A 15697-nucleotide genomic window follows, 5' to 3' on the forward strand; every position below is an offset into this window, starting at 1 on the left:
GAAGTGAAAGTCAAAACAGCAAGTCAGAAAATTTTGAAAAATGCACCTGGTGTGGACCTCTGGCATCTGGAGTAAACTGGATATGTGGGGCCGGCTCTGTATTTTATGTCCGTGTAAAGCTTTTTGATAACTAGTGCTACTGATTTGACTACTGATTCCTGACAGCAACTCTGCCTCCTTCATCTTCATCTGTCCTCTGTGCATGGACTCTGTCTCAGGGCAGCCTGCTTCTCTCATCTGTTCTGACTCGCTCTCGCTGAGGGAAACCTGCTGCTGATGTGATGTGTACATGCAACATTTAGCCTCTTTTTAAAATTGTTTTAAAAGAATGTCAGAACTGAGAGCATTGCAATTAGGGGTGTAAATCAAAAGTTTCATCACGACACTAGGGCTGGACAATATGGCCAAAATATTCTATCCCGATATAGGTCATTTTTATATAACGATATATATCCCAATATAGCATGTTTTCTGGTAATTCAATAAATAAATAGTCTATATATGAAATAACCACAGGGTAAAGCCTACTTGCGTGCAAAATTAAAATAACAATTTCAAGGGAAATTGTAGAGAAAACAAAATACAGCCTATATCGCAATAGAAACGACAGAAAGATATATAGAGTTGGACATTTTTATATCGTTTTGACGATACATTGATCATGATACGATATTATATTGATTATCTGGACAACGATACAATATTTGCCGATATCACAAAGTCTGCCACGATACCATTTTGATTTGATTGAATTCAGGAGCTTGCGATCTATATGAAATGATATTGTAAATGTCTATTTAACACAATCCGTTACATTTATATCAACTCACAAAAAAAAAAACTAAAATATGATTTGACCATTTTATTACTGGGCTCATACAGACATTTAAATGAAAAATAATTATTTATTTTTAATAAAAAATAATAAATATAAAGTGGGAACTTCAAAATAAAGGCGCATCTTAATGATAATGATATGTATCGATATTTTCAATTTTCAACGATATATTGGATCGTTGATCATTGAATCGATATATCGATCCAGATCGACGTATCTTTACGCCCCTAAAAAAACACTAAAATATTATTTGACAATTTTATTACTGGGCTCTTCCAGACATTTAAATGAAAAACAATGTATTGTTTTAATAAAAAGAATAGAAATAGACCTCCTGTTGTTCACTATAAAGTGCCACAATTCTCACATTTAAGCACTGTTTGAATGTTTAGGAAGGAGGTGCGCTTCGACGGAAATGGTGACACAAACATGCAATGGGATTTTCAAAATAAAAGGCGCATCTTAAAGATGATGATGTATATCGATGTTTTCACTTAGCATGGATGATATTGGATCGTTGATCATTGAATTGTTGACATGGATCAATGTAGCATTTTTCACTATTTTCTGACATCATAAAGAGCAAAATATAATTAATTGACAAACTTATTGACCGGTTAATCAGTATTGAAAATAGCAATCATTAGTTACAGCTGCAATTATTGTTCTGATTATCATTATTGTTCATTCTCATGACTCAACATCAGCCCCGCCATGCACAATTTCACTGTTATTAACTTATAGCCCAAAAATACAGCATCAGTGTGCTTTGATAGTGGAATTTCACAACAATTAAATATTATATAATATAATAGTATTATTGTTGTAGGATAATGATAGTCCCATAGGCTCATAGCAGGAGTGCAATCACGTCATAAACTCATTACATCAGATTCTCCAAACTAGTAAATACTAAATCATTTCACCCACAAACTCACTTCTGACTCCTTCACATTCTCACCGAACTAAAATATAAACACATTTCATCATCATTTATACAATTGTCAGCTTACCCAAACCGTTTTGTTCAATTTAATCCATGAAATTTGCCAGAGTGTATATGCACGTCCCACGTCTCCCAGCTCTGTGTAATTATAAGCAAACACTGTCCAAGTTCTACTGAGGTATTCAGTTACATCAAAACAGACGTACAATAAAGGATCTGTGGCAATTATACCCCAAGCTGACAAATGATACGAAGCATGAACTGTTGCTTTTGCCAATTAAAACATTTTCGTAAACTATATTTGGAGAGTTACAGATGAAGACTTTAAAAGGTGTGTGTCATTGTGTTACATGCTCTCTCTGTTAATAAACGTACCGTTGCCACACACACCGCTTTTTCCTTACGTCAAACACCTATGTGAGCTGTCAAAAGTCTCGCCCGGTCAAATTCTCTCAGGTTCACCACATCATAACTCAAGATAATTCAATGAAACTCAAACCGCAGAACTAATTTCTGTCCGCTCCTCAAGCAGCGTGAGCGCTGCGCCGAAGTGACAGCAATTAAGAGGTTTGGTTATTTATTGAACTCCAAGAGAGAGAGCCCTTTAGCTGTGTGGCTTTTCTGGAGGAGAATGGCCACCGTGAGGAGCGCGGGGCAGGTCGAGGAGCACAAGAGTTTGCTTTTATATGCGTAATACAATCCTCCCCGAAAGCAGCTCATTTCCATAGGAGGCCATTACGAGCAAAAAAGAGCAGCGGCAGCTTTATCCGCTGCAGAGCGAGCCGTTGCCCGGTGGCTACATTTACACGCCGAAATTTATAACCTCACCCCTCATTGAGCGAGAGTGTAAACACAGCATACGTTTCAAGCTGCTCTTGTTTGAATCTTTAACCGTTTGAAGCCTCTGAATAAAACACACACTGAGCGTATTTGACGAAGAAATGCATCAACTTAAAAAGGTGATAGTGAGATTTGAGAGGACATGCAGCCCTCTGGGTGGTCTTTCAACACGTCTGACATAGAACTGAGATATCACTCTACGGTGTCGGCTCTATGTAGAGTTTAATCAGCTGTCTGTTATCCCCGTTTGTCACCCTGGCACTGATTTTAAAAGTCTTAATTTAATTTTAAAAGTTAAACATTTCCTTAAGAACCCATCTTGATACGGAATTGACAGTACGATAATATTGATACACTTGAGTATCGCAATATTATGTTTTGTGATACAGTTTCAACTCTCAAAAACACCAATGATTTTTAATTGATAGTTTACATGCAAATATTCAAGAGCTGTCAATCGATTTAAATATTCAGTCGTGATTAATCGCAAATTAATAGCACATCTTTTATCTGTTCGAAATGCACCTTAAAAGGAGTTTTGTCAAGTATTTAATACTCTTATCAACATGGAAGTGGGCAAATATGCTTGCTTTATGCAAATGTATGTATATATTTATTATTGGAAATCAATTAACAACATAAGAAAATTACAAATATTGTCCAGAAACCCTCACAGGTACTGCATTTAGCATAAAAAATATGCTCAAATTATAACACGCCAAACTGCAGCCCAACAGGCAACAACAGCTGTCAGTGTGCCAGTGTGCTGACTTGACTATGACTTGCCCCAAACTGCATGTGATTATCATAAAGTGGGCATGTCTGTAAAGGGGAGACTCGTGGGTACCCATAGAAACCATTTTCATTCACATATCTTGAGGTCAGAGGTCACGGGACCCCTGTGAAAATGGCCATGCCAGGCTTTCCTCACCAAAATGTAGCGCAAGTTCAGAGCGTTATTTAACCTCCTTCTCAAGCTAGTATGACATGGTTGATACTAATGGATTTCGTAGTTTTTTTAGTTTCATATGATACCAGTATCTTCGCTCTAGCTTTAAAACTGAGCCTGCTACAACCTCTGAAAGATCGATTGCGTCAAAGAAAAATTTAAAATTTAAAATTAATTCACGTTAACGCGTTATTATCCTGTTAACTTTGACAGCCCTAATCACAATATATTGAATCGTAACCCCTGTATAATAATACATATCGTATCGCCCCATTCTTGCCAATACACAGCCCTAGCCTACAGCATTTTGAACGACAATGATAACTACACGAGAGGCCAAATAATGAGCCCTGCTCCGGATTAGTCCTCCTCAGAGAGCCATCTAAACTTAATAAAATCAAGCTTGAGCAGGTTGGCGTCGGTCCTGTGTCTGATGGATTGAATTCAGGCCTTCACATTCGAATCCGAACATCAACCGTCATGTAATTGCGTCGGTCAGCGGGATGATGAGGAACATATTTTTTGCACACAGAGGGAAATTAGGCTTTTTATTGAGGGACGGTCTGTTCCAATCAGAATAACATGTTAAAAACCTACTCCCCTCCCCTCAGCACATGTCTCCCATTGACACAGTAGGGCTTTTTTTTATTGACCACACATAAAATGGTTTTGGGATTTGAAAAATATTCTTTTTCATTACTTCATTTTTAGCTCTGGATTTCCATCGGGTGTGTGTGATATGTGCGTGTTTTCAATTAGAACGCACATCAAACGTCGTTCACAAATGTCCGACATTTTTGGCTCTTGCTTTGTGGCAAAAAAGCTGTTCGGGGCCATTGCAGCTTAATACTCTGATCAATAAAACACCAAACAACACAACAAGCGGGACACACCCTCTACGAGATAAACACGTCATTTAGAGAGCTGTTTATGTATAGTGCAACGACCCAATAACGCCATCTCTTTCTGCTTGTGGAGGAGCATAAACCTAATTATAATAGAACGCAGACTCGGGTAGCTTGGCTTCATTCCAGGGCCAACAAATTATTCTTATTGGCACCGAACACACAAGCCAAATGGGGGGGGAGTTCAGACTTCAAACACCAGCTTTATGGTAAACGATTGGCAGAGTTCAAAATTCTCACATTGTGCAATCTCAGACTGAGCCCTGCCTTTGAAAAAGTCTTCCACCCTCCCCATTAACCAAGAACATTTGTCATTCTTTTATTTGCAACTCCCGGCGCCAAAGGCTTCATTTAGCGTTAGGATTTCTGTCTTCATCGAGAAACATGACAGTTATACAGGGCTAATCCCTTAGATTCAGCTCCACGTTGTTAGGGAAAGACCACAGGTTGCCTTATATACACACAGCTACACTTCTTATCATAAACTTCTGTCACTTTTCCTCGCTGGAAGACAGAAAGAGGCCTCTTTGCTCTCTCTTCTTGTCCCCATATCTCCCCGAGCCATCTATAGTAGCCATGGAGCTGAGCACACAGCCACTTAACCGTTAAGTGGACACACACTTAAACCAGAAACTCTCACTCACACCTCCGGAGTAAGCCGGTCCTTTAGCCAACAGGTGGGTCATCCAGCCAGAGAGTCAGACAATCTGTCATCCAAACCGGACAGCCAAGTCAAGGACCGACCGTGGAGGAGGAGAGGGAGGCTAGAGTGTTTCCCACCTGTAGACCATGTGCTGTGCAACTTGATTTACTGGCAGGCTTGAGGCTCGGAGCTGTGGTTACCAGGAAGACGCACTATAAATATAACCTGAGCTCTCTGAAGCTCCAAACCAGAAACGCACTTTGCCCTCCCGTGCCTCAAACTCCTCTGACATGCTCCTAAATTTACGGGCCTGAAGACGTGCCGCACCGGCCTCCACGCTGTTTATTGGGCTCCCTGAGGCTGAGCGTGTGTGTGTGTGTGTGTGTGTGTGTGTGTGTGCTGTTCCTCCCCACTGAGCTAGACACAACTAAGCAATGAAAGCGGTGACAGATTGGTCTGATAAAGGGTACAAATAGATACACACACCTTTAAGGAGGCTTCTGTCTGATAAGGAGGGCGAACAGCACACAAACACACTGAGGAGAGATAAGAGCAGCAACAGAAGCTGAATCACAGGAAACAGGCAATAGAGATAAAAGAGAGAGAGTGTGTGTGTGTGTGATAGAGAAGAGGCGGCCTGCTGAAACCTAAATTATGGACTTCAGCCATAGGATGGAGTTGTACTTCAGTAGTATATATATCTCACAAAACAACAGCTATGTTGTTTCCAAGAGGTCAATCACAAAGAGTACAGATTCAGTATTACATTACAGCAGTGTTTTCCCTGAGGCCCGCTGTAATGTGGATCTCCCAGAGAGCAGCTCCCTCGTACCGCCTGGATGAATAACAAACGGATCAACACTCGAGGTCAAAGTAGAGAACACTTACATTAAACTTTTGAAAGCATCAAATGAAGACATAAATTAAAACGGAAACAAATAACATCTGTTCCTGCAGACAGATTACATGATGTATCATTATGGATTAATACACAGTAGCTTTACTATTAATTCAAACTGGTTTTGATATTTATACGTATTAAACACTAATTTCAATTAGAGCTGCAATGATTAATCAATTAGTTTCCAACTATAAAATTAATCGCCAACTATTTTTACAATCAATTAATAAGTTTGAGTATTTTTTTAAGAAAAAAAAAGCTTCTTAAATGTGAATATTCTCTGGTTTCTTTACTCCTCTATGACAGTAAACTGAATGTCTTTGAGTTGTGGACAAAACAAGACTTGTGAGGACGTCATCTTGAGCTTTGGGAAACACACTGATCTACATTTTTCACCATTTTCTGACATTTTATAGACCAAACAACTAAATGATTAGTGGAGAAAATAATCAACAGATTAATCGACAATGAAAATAATCGTTAGTTATAGGGATGCATCGATACCGGACTGGATATCGGGCCGATACAGACACAAATAGCTGGATCGGGTATCGGTGATAATGGAGCCGATCTATTCAATTCAGTTCTATGTTTATACACTATATATTTTATATACTGGAATTGGAATTCTTTTGAAGATTTTTTTACCAAGTTGTTGGTGCACAATTTATTATTTTAATAATATAATATAATAAGATAAAATAATAAATTCCATAAATGTATATCTATGTATTAATTTGTTAGGAAAGTAATGTTTAAGTCAAGCCTGATGTTGCCTTACACATAAAAGAATGATCCCAGTCACTTCCACACATTGGAGCATACAGCTTATTGATTAAACACTAGTATCGGATCGGTATCGGTATCAGGACTGAATAAGCCGCATCGGTGCATCCCTAGTTAGTTGCAGCCCTAATTTCAATGCAACGGGCTGAAATGGACTGATTGTTTTGAAGCTGTAATTTTGTACTCTGGGCTGAACCAGTCAGTGCGGTTAAAAACAAAACAGGCCAAACCACTAAATACCCCCACAAACCTCAAAGTACATAATTCAGCTATACGCCTTTGAAGGCTTTTCAGAGTGACAAGTGACACAACGCAGAAAAAAAATCTTTCGGGAGGGGCGGTGAACCCTGAGGCTGAAGAGTCAGCATCGCTGGTTTTCCATAAGAAATAAACACAAAATATAACACTCATGGGGTGAAGAATATAGTGGTGAGAGTTTGGTGACAAACAGCGTTTTAAGCTTTGTGGGGTTTTTTTCGGAGTAAAGCAGTTGGAAATGTTGATAGATTATCAAGAATGTTCTGGTCTGGATTAGACTGTCAGGGTTTACTGTACGGACTGACTGTGAGTCAATTCAACCACCTTTTCCTCACCAGAGTCACTATACTATTCACATCCAAAAATAGATGAAAAGAAACAACAGATAACTATCATTCAGCACTGATTTCATACGTTGACAGGGGTTTGGCTGTGAAATGAATTAAGGGCTCGCATCGGGGGGATTTGGGCGGGAAACAATTGGAAAATGATTACATTCCTGAAGCATGTGTGTTCGATAGACCCCCCAGTTTGGGGAGGAAGTGTGACAGACGTTTTCGGGCTCGCGTTCAAAGCCCCGGCATTAATCAGAAACAGGCAATTAGGATTATCCTCCATTATTTTATCATTTGGTAAACATGCAGACGCCTTTCTCTTTACCTCACACATACAGCTGCAGAGCGTTTACTCACCAAGGACAAACGCACACAGACACATTTGTATTTGAAGATCATGCTGATACTGTACAGTGTCTTGGCAAAGGTATAGACGTGATGTGTACATGCTAATGATCTAATTAGGGAACAGTGCCTCTATAGTCTTATAGAGGATGTGTTGCTCTTTTAGTCACACTTCGCTTCAAAACGTTGGACCTGGAGTAAGTTCTGTCTCTCTGTGCACGCCTCCACCTGTCTCTCACCGCTCTATTATTGTTGCCTCCACTGCTGTGTACCCACCTGCACTCTCTATAGATAGTACATGTTTGTATCTCCTCACATGTGTGTGTGTGTGTGTCTGTGTGTGTGCGTGTGTGTGTGTGACCACTCACTGTGCCTCTCTTTCTTCCTTTGTTTCCTCACAGCATGTGATTGCCATCCCGTGGGTGCTGCTGGCAAAACCTGTAACCAAACCACAGGACAATGTCCCTGTAAAGACGGCGTGACTGGTATCACGTGCAACCGCTGCGCTAAAGGCTACCAGCAGAGCCGCTCGCCCATTGCCCCCTGCATAAGTACGTGGAAACCCAGTCTTTACCATTATATCTGCCTCACTGCAGGACAACGTGGCCTGGCCCTCAGGTCGACTGCACACATTTTGAAAAGGGAGGGAAACACCAAGACTGTGATGATACACACATGATACACACATTCAAAAATCACACACTACAGTGCGCTACACTGCTTGAATCCTCTTTTCTTCACAGTGCTTAGTGTCTGACTGTGTTCAGTTTTTCTGACCAGTAAATCTGCTGGCTTAGATAAACACACCATTAAAAGTGAACCTCAAGGTTATGGTCTCGGCTCGCTGGTCTCCATAAATTTGAGTGAAGACGCAGGGCTGTTAACGCCGGCATCTCCGAGCCCCAAAGTGTCTTAGTCAGAGAAAACTGCAGGGAGCTTTTGGGTTGGATTACAAAAATCAATCTTGTTCTCAGCCTCCAATGGCCATTTTATTAGACAAAATATAGCCTTGTATTATAGTCAACATGATGAGAAAAATATGGCATCACCTAAGGGAAGGCCTGTAGTTGAAGACTTAAAGCTATAGCCCCGTAGCAAATGACAATTTGTGGATATTTACTGGCTCTTTTGTCTCATTCTGAAAACATGTTTTAATTGGTGCTCTTGCAATTGTAATAAGATACTAGGAATTAACAGCTTTGAGGGATAAATCTCTACATATGCATGGCTGAGGTCCAATAAAGGAATAAAAGAAATCAACTTATCAGATATCGCTGATTCCTGGGAATGTCAAGTAAGAGCTATAAGGTGAAATAAAGTCCCTCTCTCTATGTAATCTGGTCTAATCTTCAACATTCAATAGTTAGATTCAGTGATGCCATGTTTCATTTTAATACAGAGTCACATTATATCTTTGACTTTGTGTACACCTTCCAGCGCCGTCGGCCATAAATCCACACGAGCCAATTATGAGAAACAGGCTCATTATTTAAACTGGCGTGCCTAGCGGCTGAATACTGATGGAAGATCGCTGATCAACAACAACATTCAGCAGAGGGACCTATGGGCTTCAGGGCGCCATTGTTTTGGCAGCGATTGTTTTTCTTGTCATTATATAGACCAATTCGTCATGGGAGAAGGCCCCATTATGTCCACAAGTCAACAAACAGGCGTGCACATCATTCCACAGATTCTGATTTATGGTGACATAAATGTTGTGTATACGTTCATAAAGTAAGGAAGCAGGTTGGCTTAATCCCAGCTGAGGAAAATCTGATTTTACTCCATCAAAAGACTTGATTCTTTCTTTCTTCCCCTCATACACACAAAGTCTGCACCTTTGCACAGCTGAAACCGCCACTGTTGTGCACCTCTTTCTTTGCATGCGTCTTTGATACATCTCTGTGGTTTTGTCCTCGTATCCCCCTCCCCGCTGCTGTGTACAGACTTTTTGATGAGCCCCTTTCTGTCCCTCCTGCCCACGATAACAAAACAAGGCATTATGTGTGTTTGATATCTTCTGTTGCCATCCTGCTCCTTTGGAGATATGAGTGCAGTTCTTCATGCATGGTTTCTCCGAGTGTCAACTTCCTACCCACTCGTGAATACAAGATGTATGAAGGAGGGCTGAGAGAATCAAGTCTTTGGACGGCTCTGTTGTAGTTTTAGCACAGCAGCAAGGTACAGGGGAGGAGGATGAAACAGAACAATAACAATGTGAGAGATTCATTCAAAAACATTAATTATGAATCAAAATAACAAAAGACAAAAAGTTTTGGAGAGTAGACTTCATTAAGGCATTTAACAGGATCCAACTGGGAGTCTAGACACCAGCAGGTAAATGATGGAACCTACTCAATGTTTTTTTTAATTATTTTCTGGACAATTTATGCCTTTGTTTTACAGACAATAGTAGAGCCATGAAATTAAATTAGGGGGCAGAGAAATGCAACAAACCCAGGGATGTTGCAGTTCATGGTCGGTGGTGCTCCTATCTATTTATTAAAATGTATTCAAAACATCAGATTGGATTGTAGAGCGCATAAAGAAAGTTTATTGGTCAGATATGGCTATGTATGAAATTTGTGGATGGGGAGCTTTGACAGCGCCTGAGGGGGAAAAAATGTACTGAGGAAGAATGGAAGGGAGAAAAAAATAATAAATATTCAATAAAAGGGCGTTAGAGGAAAACAGCTTTCTGACTGAACTTCACTAAAGCTTAATTTATGTACACATTTCACACTTTGACCCCCATGTTGTACAAGTTATTGCACTGCCTTAAAGGGGACATATCATGAAAAACTTTATTTTTCAGTGCTTGTGCACAGATTATCTGGGTATCTGGAGTGTCTACCAAGCCACAAACTGTGAAATGAGACAATCCAGTAAATTTTTTGTGAGCTGTCTAGATCAGATTCAACAAGCCATTCAGATTTGGCTCCCCTTCCTATGTCACATGCAGGCTCATTAGAATCAAGGCCTATGGAAAGGAGGCTGGGTCACAGGCGGACATGGGTCTCTGGGTATGGGGTATAACACATGCGCAGTGTAACTGAAGCTGCGGTCGTGCGTTGCGATTGGCTCAATTTCGGCGAGTGCAGGCGAGATTTTACTGCGCATGTGTTATATCCTGGAGATATGACGCGTGACCCAGCCTCCTTTCTATAGGCCTTGATTAGAATCATGAAGAGCACCGGGCTTTGAAGCGAATTTTCGTAGTAGCCAAACGGTGGTACTACATCTTCCGTGTCCGTAATGTGATGCCATTGGGCCCAAAAACTGTTTTTCCCATAGATTTACATTGGAAAAGAGACGTCCGTAAATCAGAGAATATTTTTTTTTAGGTAAATCAACTTCCCAGTATGAACATTTGAATAGCCTTTATTTAAATCATTAGGTCCTAAAAGTTGTAAAATGCACTAACAGCCGAATCCAGAGTTATTTCCCTTTCTCCGTTCATGTGAATGAGCCGGAGGTGGAGTTAAAGGAATCGCTACTGCGTCTGCTCTATGGGCCCAATGGATGCGGAAGATCGCCGGATGATCCGGGTACTTTATCACGATTATCCGGGGATTTTATCTCTCGACAGTCGAGCCATTTTGGCATCATGCCCCACTGAGCAACTCTCATAGCAATGAACACTGTATCCCGTTCACTTTATACGTCAATGATTAGAATATATCGCCCACGGTTTAAGAACTACCTTTACAAAAGGTGCACCATATTTTTCTCACAAGCCAATTAGAGCAAACTGGGCTTTTTTTGGGAGGGGCTCTTAAAGAGACAGGCGCTAAAACGGAGCGTTTCAGACAGAGGGTGAATACAGGTAAATTCAGACAGACAGTATGAGAAAAATAATGTGTTTTATAAACATAAAAGCATGCAAACATGTTCTAGCAGAACCACAAAATACAAGTATGAACCTGGAAATGAGCATGATATGTCCCCTTTAAAGTGTTTTTGAACATTTTAAGCCCTTGGCCACCAGCATACCACTTTGATTTAATCTATCTATCAGATATAACTTTGTGTAAATAAAGAAAATACACATCAGTCCCTGTCAGAAAGGTATTTAGCAAATTTGCTGCCAACTATCAACCAAAACAATTACACATGTAGCCTGACAAAAAAACACAGAGCTTTGAGCAACTCATGGCCGAATACTTCACCTATAAAATTACCATTTGTATATCAATTACTCACTGAAGGTTACCTTGAATTCTTGAAGATAACGTCACATGCCAGAAACGGACGAAACGCAGTAAAATCCATGATGAAATGAAGTAAATGAAGTAAATGAAGGCCGGAACAGCAAACCTATATCAAAAAATCTGCTCACAAACTCTCACACAACTCGTGCAGTATAATGCAAGTCTTGTTTATCCAGTTGCATGCTCAGTTCTTCCCAAACACGTGCATTTTTGCCAAAATATTACTATTTAAAACATTTCCACCACTAATGTCTCGTGCTCATGCGCGCTGCGAGTCCAGACACGTCCGAAGTGTGTTCGGCTGTTTCCGGAATTCTCCGTTCACCGTGACGGCATGCGAGAATAAACAACGTTTTATTCATGATTTCAAGGTAATGCACAGTGAGTATTTGATTTACAAACAGTCATTTTTTGAGGATGAAGAAGGTAATTCTTTTAACACTGATATATTTTCATTTCTTTGCATTGTTTTGCCTTAACCTTTCCTTATCAAATGTGCACATGCATTCACTGTATACTGCCATGCATGCACACAAACACAAACAGACATGTATGGATGCACATAGTAATAATTTATTTGTGTCTATGTCATGTTTTCTCTGGGAGTAGAGATTCCAGTTGCACCTCCTACAACTCCATCCAGCAGTACAGAGGAGCCATCAGGTGAGTACAGGCAAATATTGACTTTTTTCCTGATATTTATGCATATGCTGCTACATATCTATTAGAATCACATCTGGCCTTGGGGGGAAAGATGTAGAAGTAAGTATAATGTGGGATGTTTCAACAGTTCCACGCCTCACCACAATATTTTTCCACAAAAAAAAACAGACTGCTGTATAAATTGGATCCCTCTTGCCTCTTCCCCCTCCTTATTAAGGCTTCATGAATATTAAATCCATTAGCAGCTTCCCTGGGATGTGCCTCCTTTAATCTCTCACACTTTCACAATTAATCAGTCTAACTGCGGCACAGTGGGGTGTTGGTCCAGCATGCAGCACGGGGGGCTGACAGTTTGTTTGATTTGATGATTTTTCATCTCTCCAAACTCCCTCTTTCCATGTCTGATGCAGTGAAGGAAGTGAGGTGAACTGGATGCACTTTTTTCATTCGTTCACAAGATGATTCGTGTTTGAAATTATACCATAACGTGGGATTTACTGTCCTATCTTCAGGGACGGGATATGACATCAGGATTAGTAGACTTACATTAGAGCTGAATGACCTTAAATCTATATGATAATACATAGTCAGAATGGGTTTAATAATGGTAAATTTAACTATAAATGTTGTTTTTTTAATATATGAGTGCATGACATTTTATTTCTCATGCCAGCTCATTTCTTTGAAGCGATTATGACCACATATTCTGGACTGTGAGCTTATTTATTGGCTGAATTTCTGCTTGTTGTAGCTATTTTCAGTTGAATTATGTGGGATCCTTTTATTGAAAATTGTGATTTGAGTAAACTTGGAACAGTAAGAGACTCATAATGTTGGTAATTCAATTTATGATGTGGTATAAATACTACAAATGTGAAACACAAAAACTTGAACACAAACAGACACCAAACCCTGTCGGAATAAGTTCCGCATTTTGTCTTTTGGGCCTCATGGTGGAAAAAGTTGAGTCATCCGGCTCGCGGCATGTTTGCTCTGTCTCACCCATGAAGTTGCAGGAGGCCCAACGTAGTATGTTATGTATGTGAGTGAGTGTTTGTCCTGCAGCTGTTGTCAGGCCCTCCGAGGTCCCCTAACGTTCCCCGGACAGCTTCGATTGACAGCGCAGTCAGGATACTGCCGGTCCCCAACCCTCCTCCACCTCTTTTCTTTTCTCTTCCAGTCTCTTTTTTCGCTCTCCTCCACCTCCTTCGTCTCCCTCTGTTTCACGCTTTGTCTTCACATAACACGGTGGGTGGTGCCGAGCTAGAATATCTGGAGTTTCTCCGGGCCCCCCTTGTCAGGAATCTGTCCACTTTTGGGGTGTAGGAAATTTTCCTCACCTCACTGAGGGATTACTGGATAAGTGAGAGAAGGAGCCGTGTTATCAACTTGAATAAAGGCTATGTTGATCAGCATATTTATTGCTTTTCTGTTTCAACATTGAAAAGTTACATTTGGATATTTGGGGGTTGTATGAAAACTACCCTTACCTCTCCCTATTACCCTTATCTTGTGAAATCGTTGCCTGTGGCTACATCCTGGTTCAAGGCTTCTTATAATCCTATTGATTAAACCATGTCATTAAACTAATGTAAACACAACCTGAAGGAGACTGTGCAATGACATAAAGATAATCTAATCACAACAGAGAGTTCTGGGAATTCTCTCTCATATGTATAATGGGCACGAGACCGTTCAGCCCAAAGAGGTTGAAATCAAGCAGATTGCGAGGTGGAGCACCTTGATGGACGTCCTGCGTCGGCCACGTCAGAATCATGAAGGGTCCCGCTGGACCACCCGGGCTCGAGGCCCAGAGGATGAATACATTACCCTCTGAGAAGGTTGCAGAGCAAACACACCTCTCTCTCAGCCTGGTATTCAAACAGCTATGATATCACCTAATATGGGATTGCAAACAGATGTGGTGGTTTTATCAGATCATCGGACAATATTTTCCACCCGACTAATAGTGACTGCACCAGAGTGAAGATTAGCATTATAGATTTTTTTTATTTCTAAATTATGGTTATTATTATATATTATATAGGGCTGTCATTGGATTAAAATATTTAATTGTGATTAGTCGTACATTTTCATCTGTTCAAAATGTACCTTAAAGGGAGATTTGTCAAGTATTTAATACTGTTATCAACATGAGAGTGGGCAAATATGCTGCTTTATGCAAACGTATGTACATATTTATTATTGGAAATCAATTAACAACACAAAACAATGACAAATATTGTCCAGAAACCCTCACAGGTACTGCATTTAGCATAAAAAATATGCTCAAATCATAACATGTCTAACTGAATCCCAACAGGCAACAACAGCTGTCAGTGTGTCAGTGTGCTGACTTGACTCTTACTTCCCCAAAAGTGCATGTGATTATCATAAAGTGGCATGTCTGTAAAGGGGAGACTCGTGGGTACCCATAGAACCCATTTTCATTCACATATCTTGAGGTCAGAGGTCAAGGGATCCCTTGGAAGATGGTCATGCCAGTTTTTCCTCGCCAAAATTTAACCTAAGTATGAAGCGTTATTTAGTCTCCTTCGCGAGCCCAGTACAATCTAAAAACCGCAAGTTGCGTTGATGCGTTAAAGAAATTAGTGGCGTTAAAACAAATTTGCGTTATCGCGTTAACTTTTGACAACCCTAATATTATATCATATTATATTATCATTAATAGTAGACTGCGGACATAGAAAGAGAAAAGTATGAGACCAAAAAAGAGTGGGAAATCCAAAATCCACAAGAAGAAAAATGAAAAACAGAAAGAGAAATAAGAATGAGTAAATGGAGGGGGATAAGAAAACAGTGTCGTGGAGAAAAAGGGGAAGAACATGATTACGATTCTGAAGACTTTTAGGATCAATTAAAGGTCGGGCCGGTGAGCTTGAGAAACTAGCAAGAGTACACTAGATTTTTAAAAATGATCCAACCGAAAACCCGAGCCCAGTGTTGCCAACTCTTTTCCAATAAAAGTAGCTAACAGCATTAACTCCAAAAGTCCCTAAATCTAGAGAGAAAGTCAGCAACACTGACAGTCTGTCCCTCCAGGCCTCCCTCCAAAG

At 40.2% G+C, this 15697-nt stretch overlaps 2 protein-coding genes across 5 annotated transcripts in view; one reads left to right on the plus strand and one right to left on the minus strand.

The window, feature by feature from the left end:
• Positions 1-12279, minus strand: part of pik3r5 (phosphoinositide-3-kinase, regulatory subunit 5) — an 87994-nt gene extending 75715 nt beyond the window's left edge. Inside the window, exons 1-3 of one of the 2 annotated variants that reach the window (XM_037764997.1) lie at positions 11960-12279; positions 8321-8369; positions 8115-8184 (exon numbers count right to left, since the gene is read on the minus strand). In XM_037764997.1, the coding sequence (XP_037620925.1) occupies positions 8115-8184; positions 8321-8369; positions 11960-12018 (178 nt within the window). In that variant the 5' untranslated portion in view covers positions 12019-12279. The remainder of the gene's footprint in view (positions 1-8114; positions 8185-8320; positions 8370-11959) is intronic. The other variant, XM_037765000.1, reaches the window with a different exon arrangement.
• Positions 1-15697, plus strand: part of ntn1a (netrin 1a) — a 71335-nt gene that overhangs the window by 41616 nt on the left and 14022 nt on the right. For 2 of the 3 annotated variants that reach the window (XM_037765002.1, XM_037765001.1), the window contains 2 exons: positions 8148-8297; positions 12567-12620. In XM_037765002.1, coding sequence (XP_037620930.1) covers positions 8148-8297; positions 12567-12620 — 204 coding nt within the window. The remainder of the gene's footprint in view (positions 1-8147; positions 8298-12566; positions 12621-15697) is intronic. The other variant, XM_037765003.1, reaches the window with a different exon arrangement.

Source organism: Sebastes umbrosus, chromosome 3 (assembly GCF_015220745.1).
Source record: "Sebastes umbrosus isolate fSebUmb1 chromosome 3, fSebUmb1.pri, whole genome shotgun sequence".
NCBI classification, from domain to species: Eukaryota; Metazoa; Chordata; class Actinopteri; order Perciformes; family Sebastidae; genus Sebastes; species Sebastes umbrosus.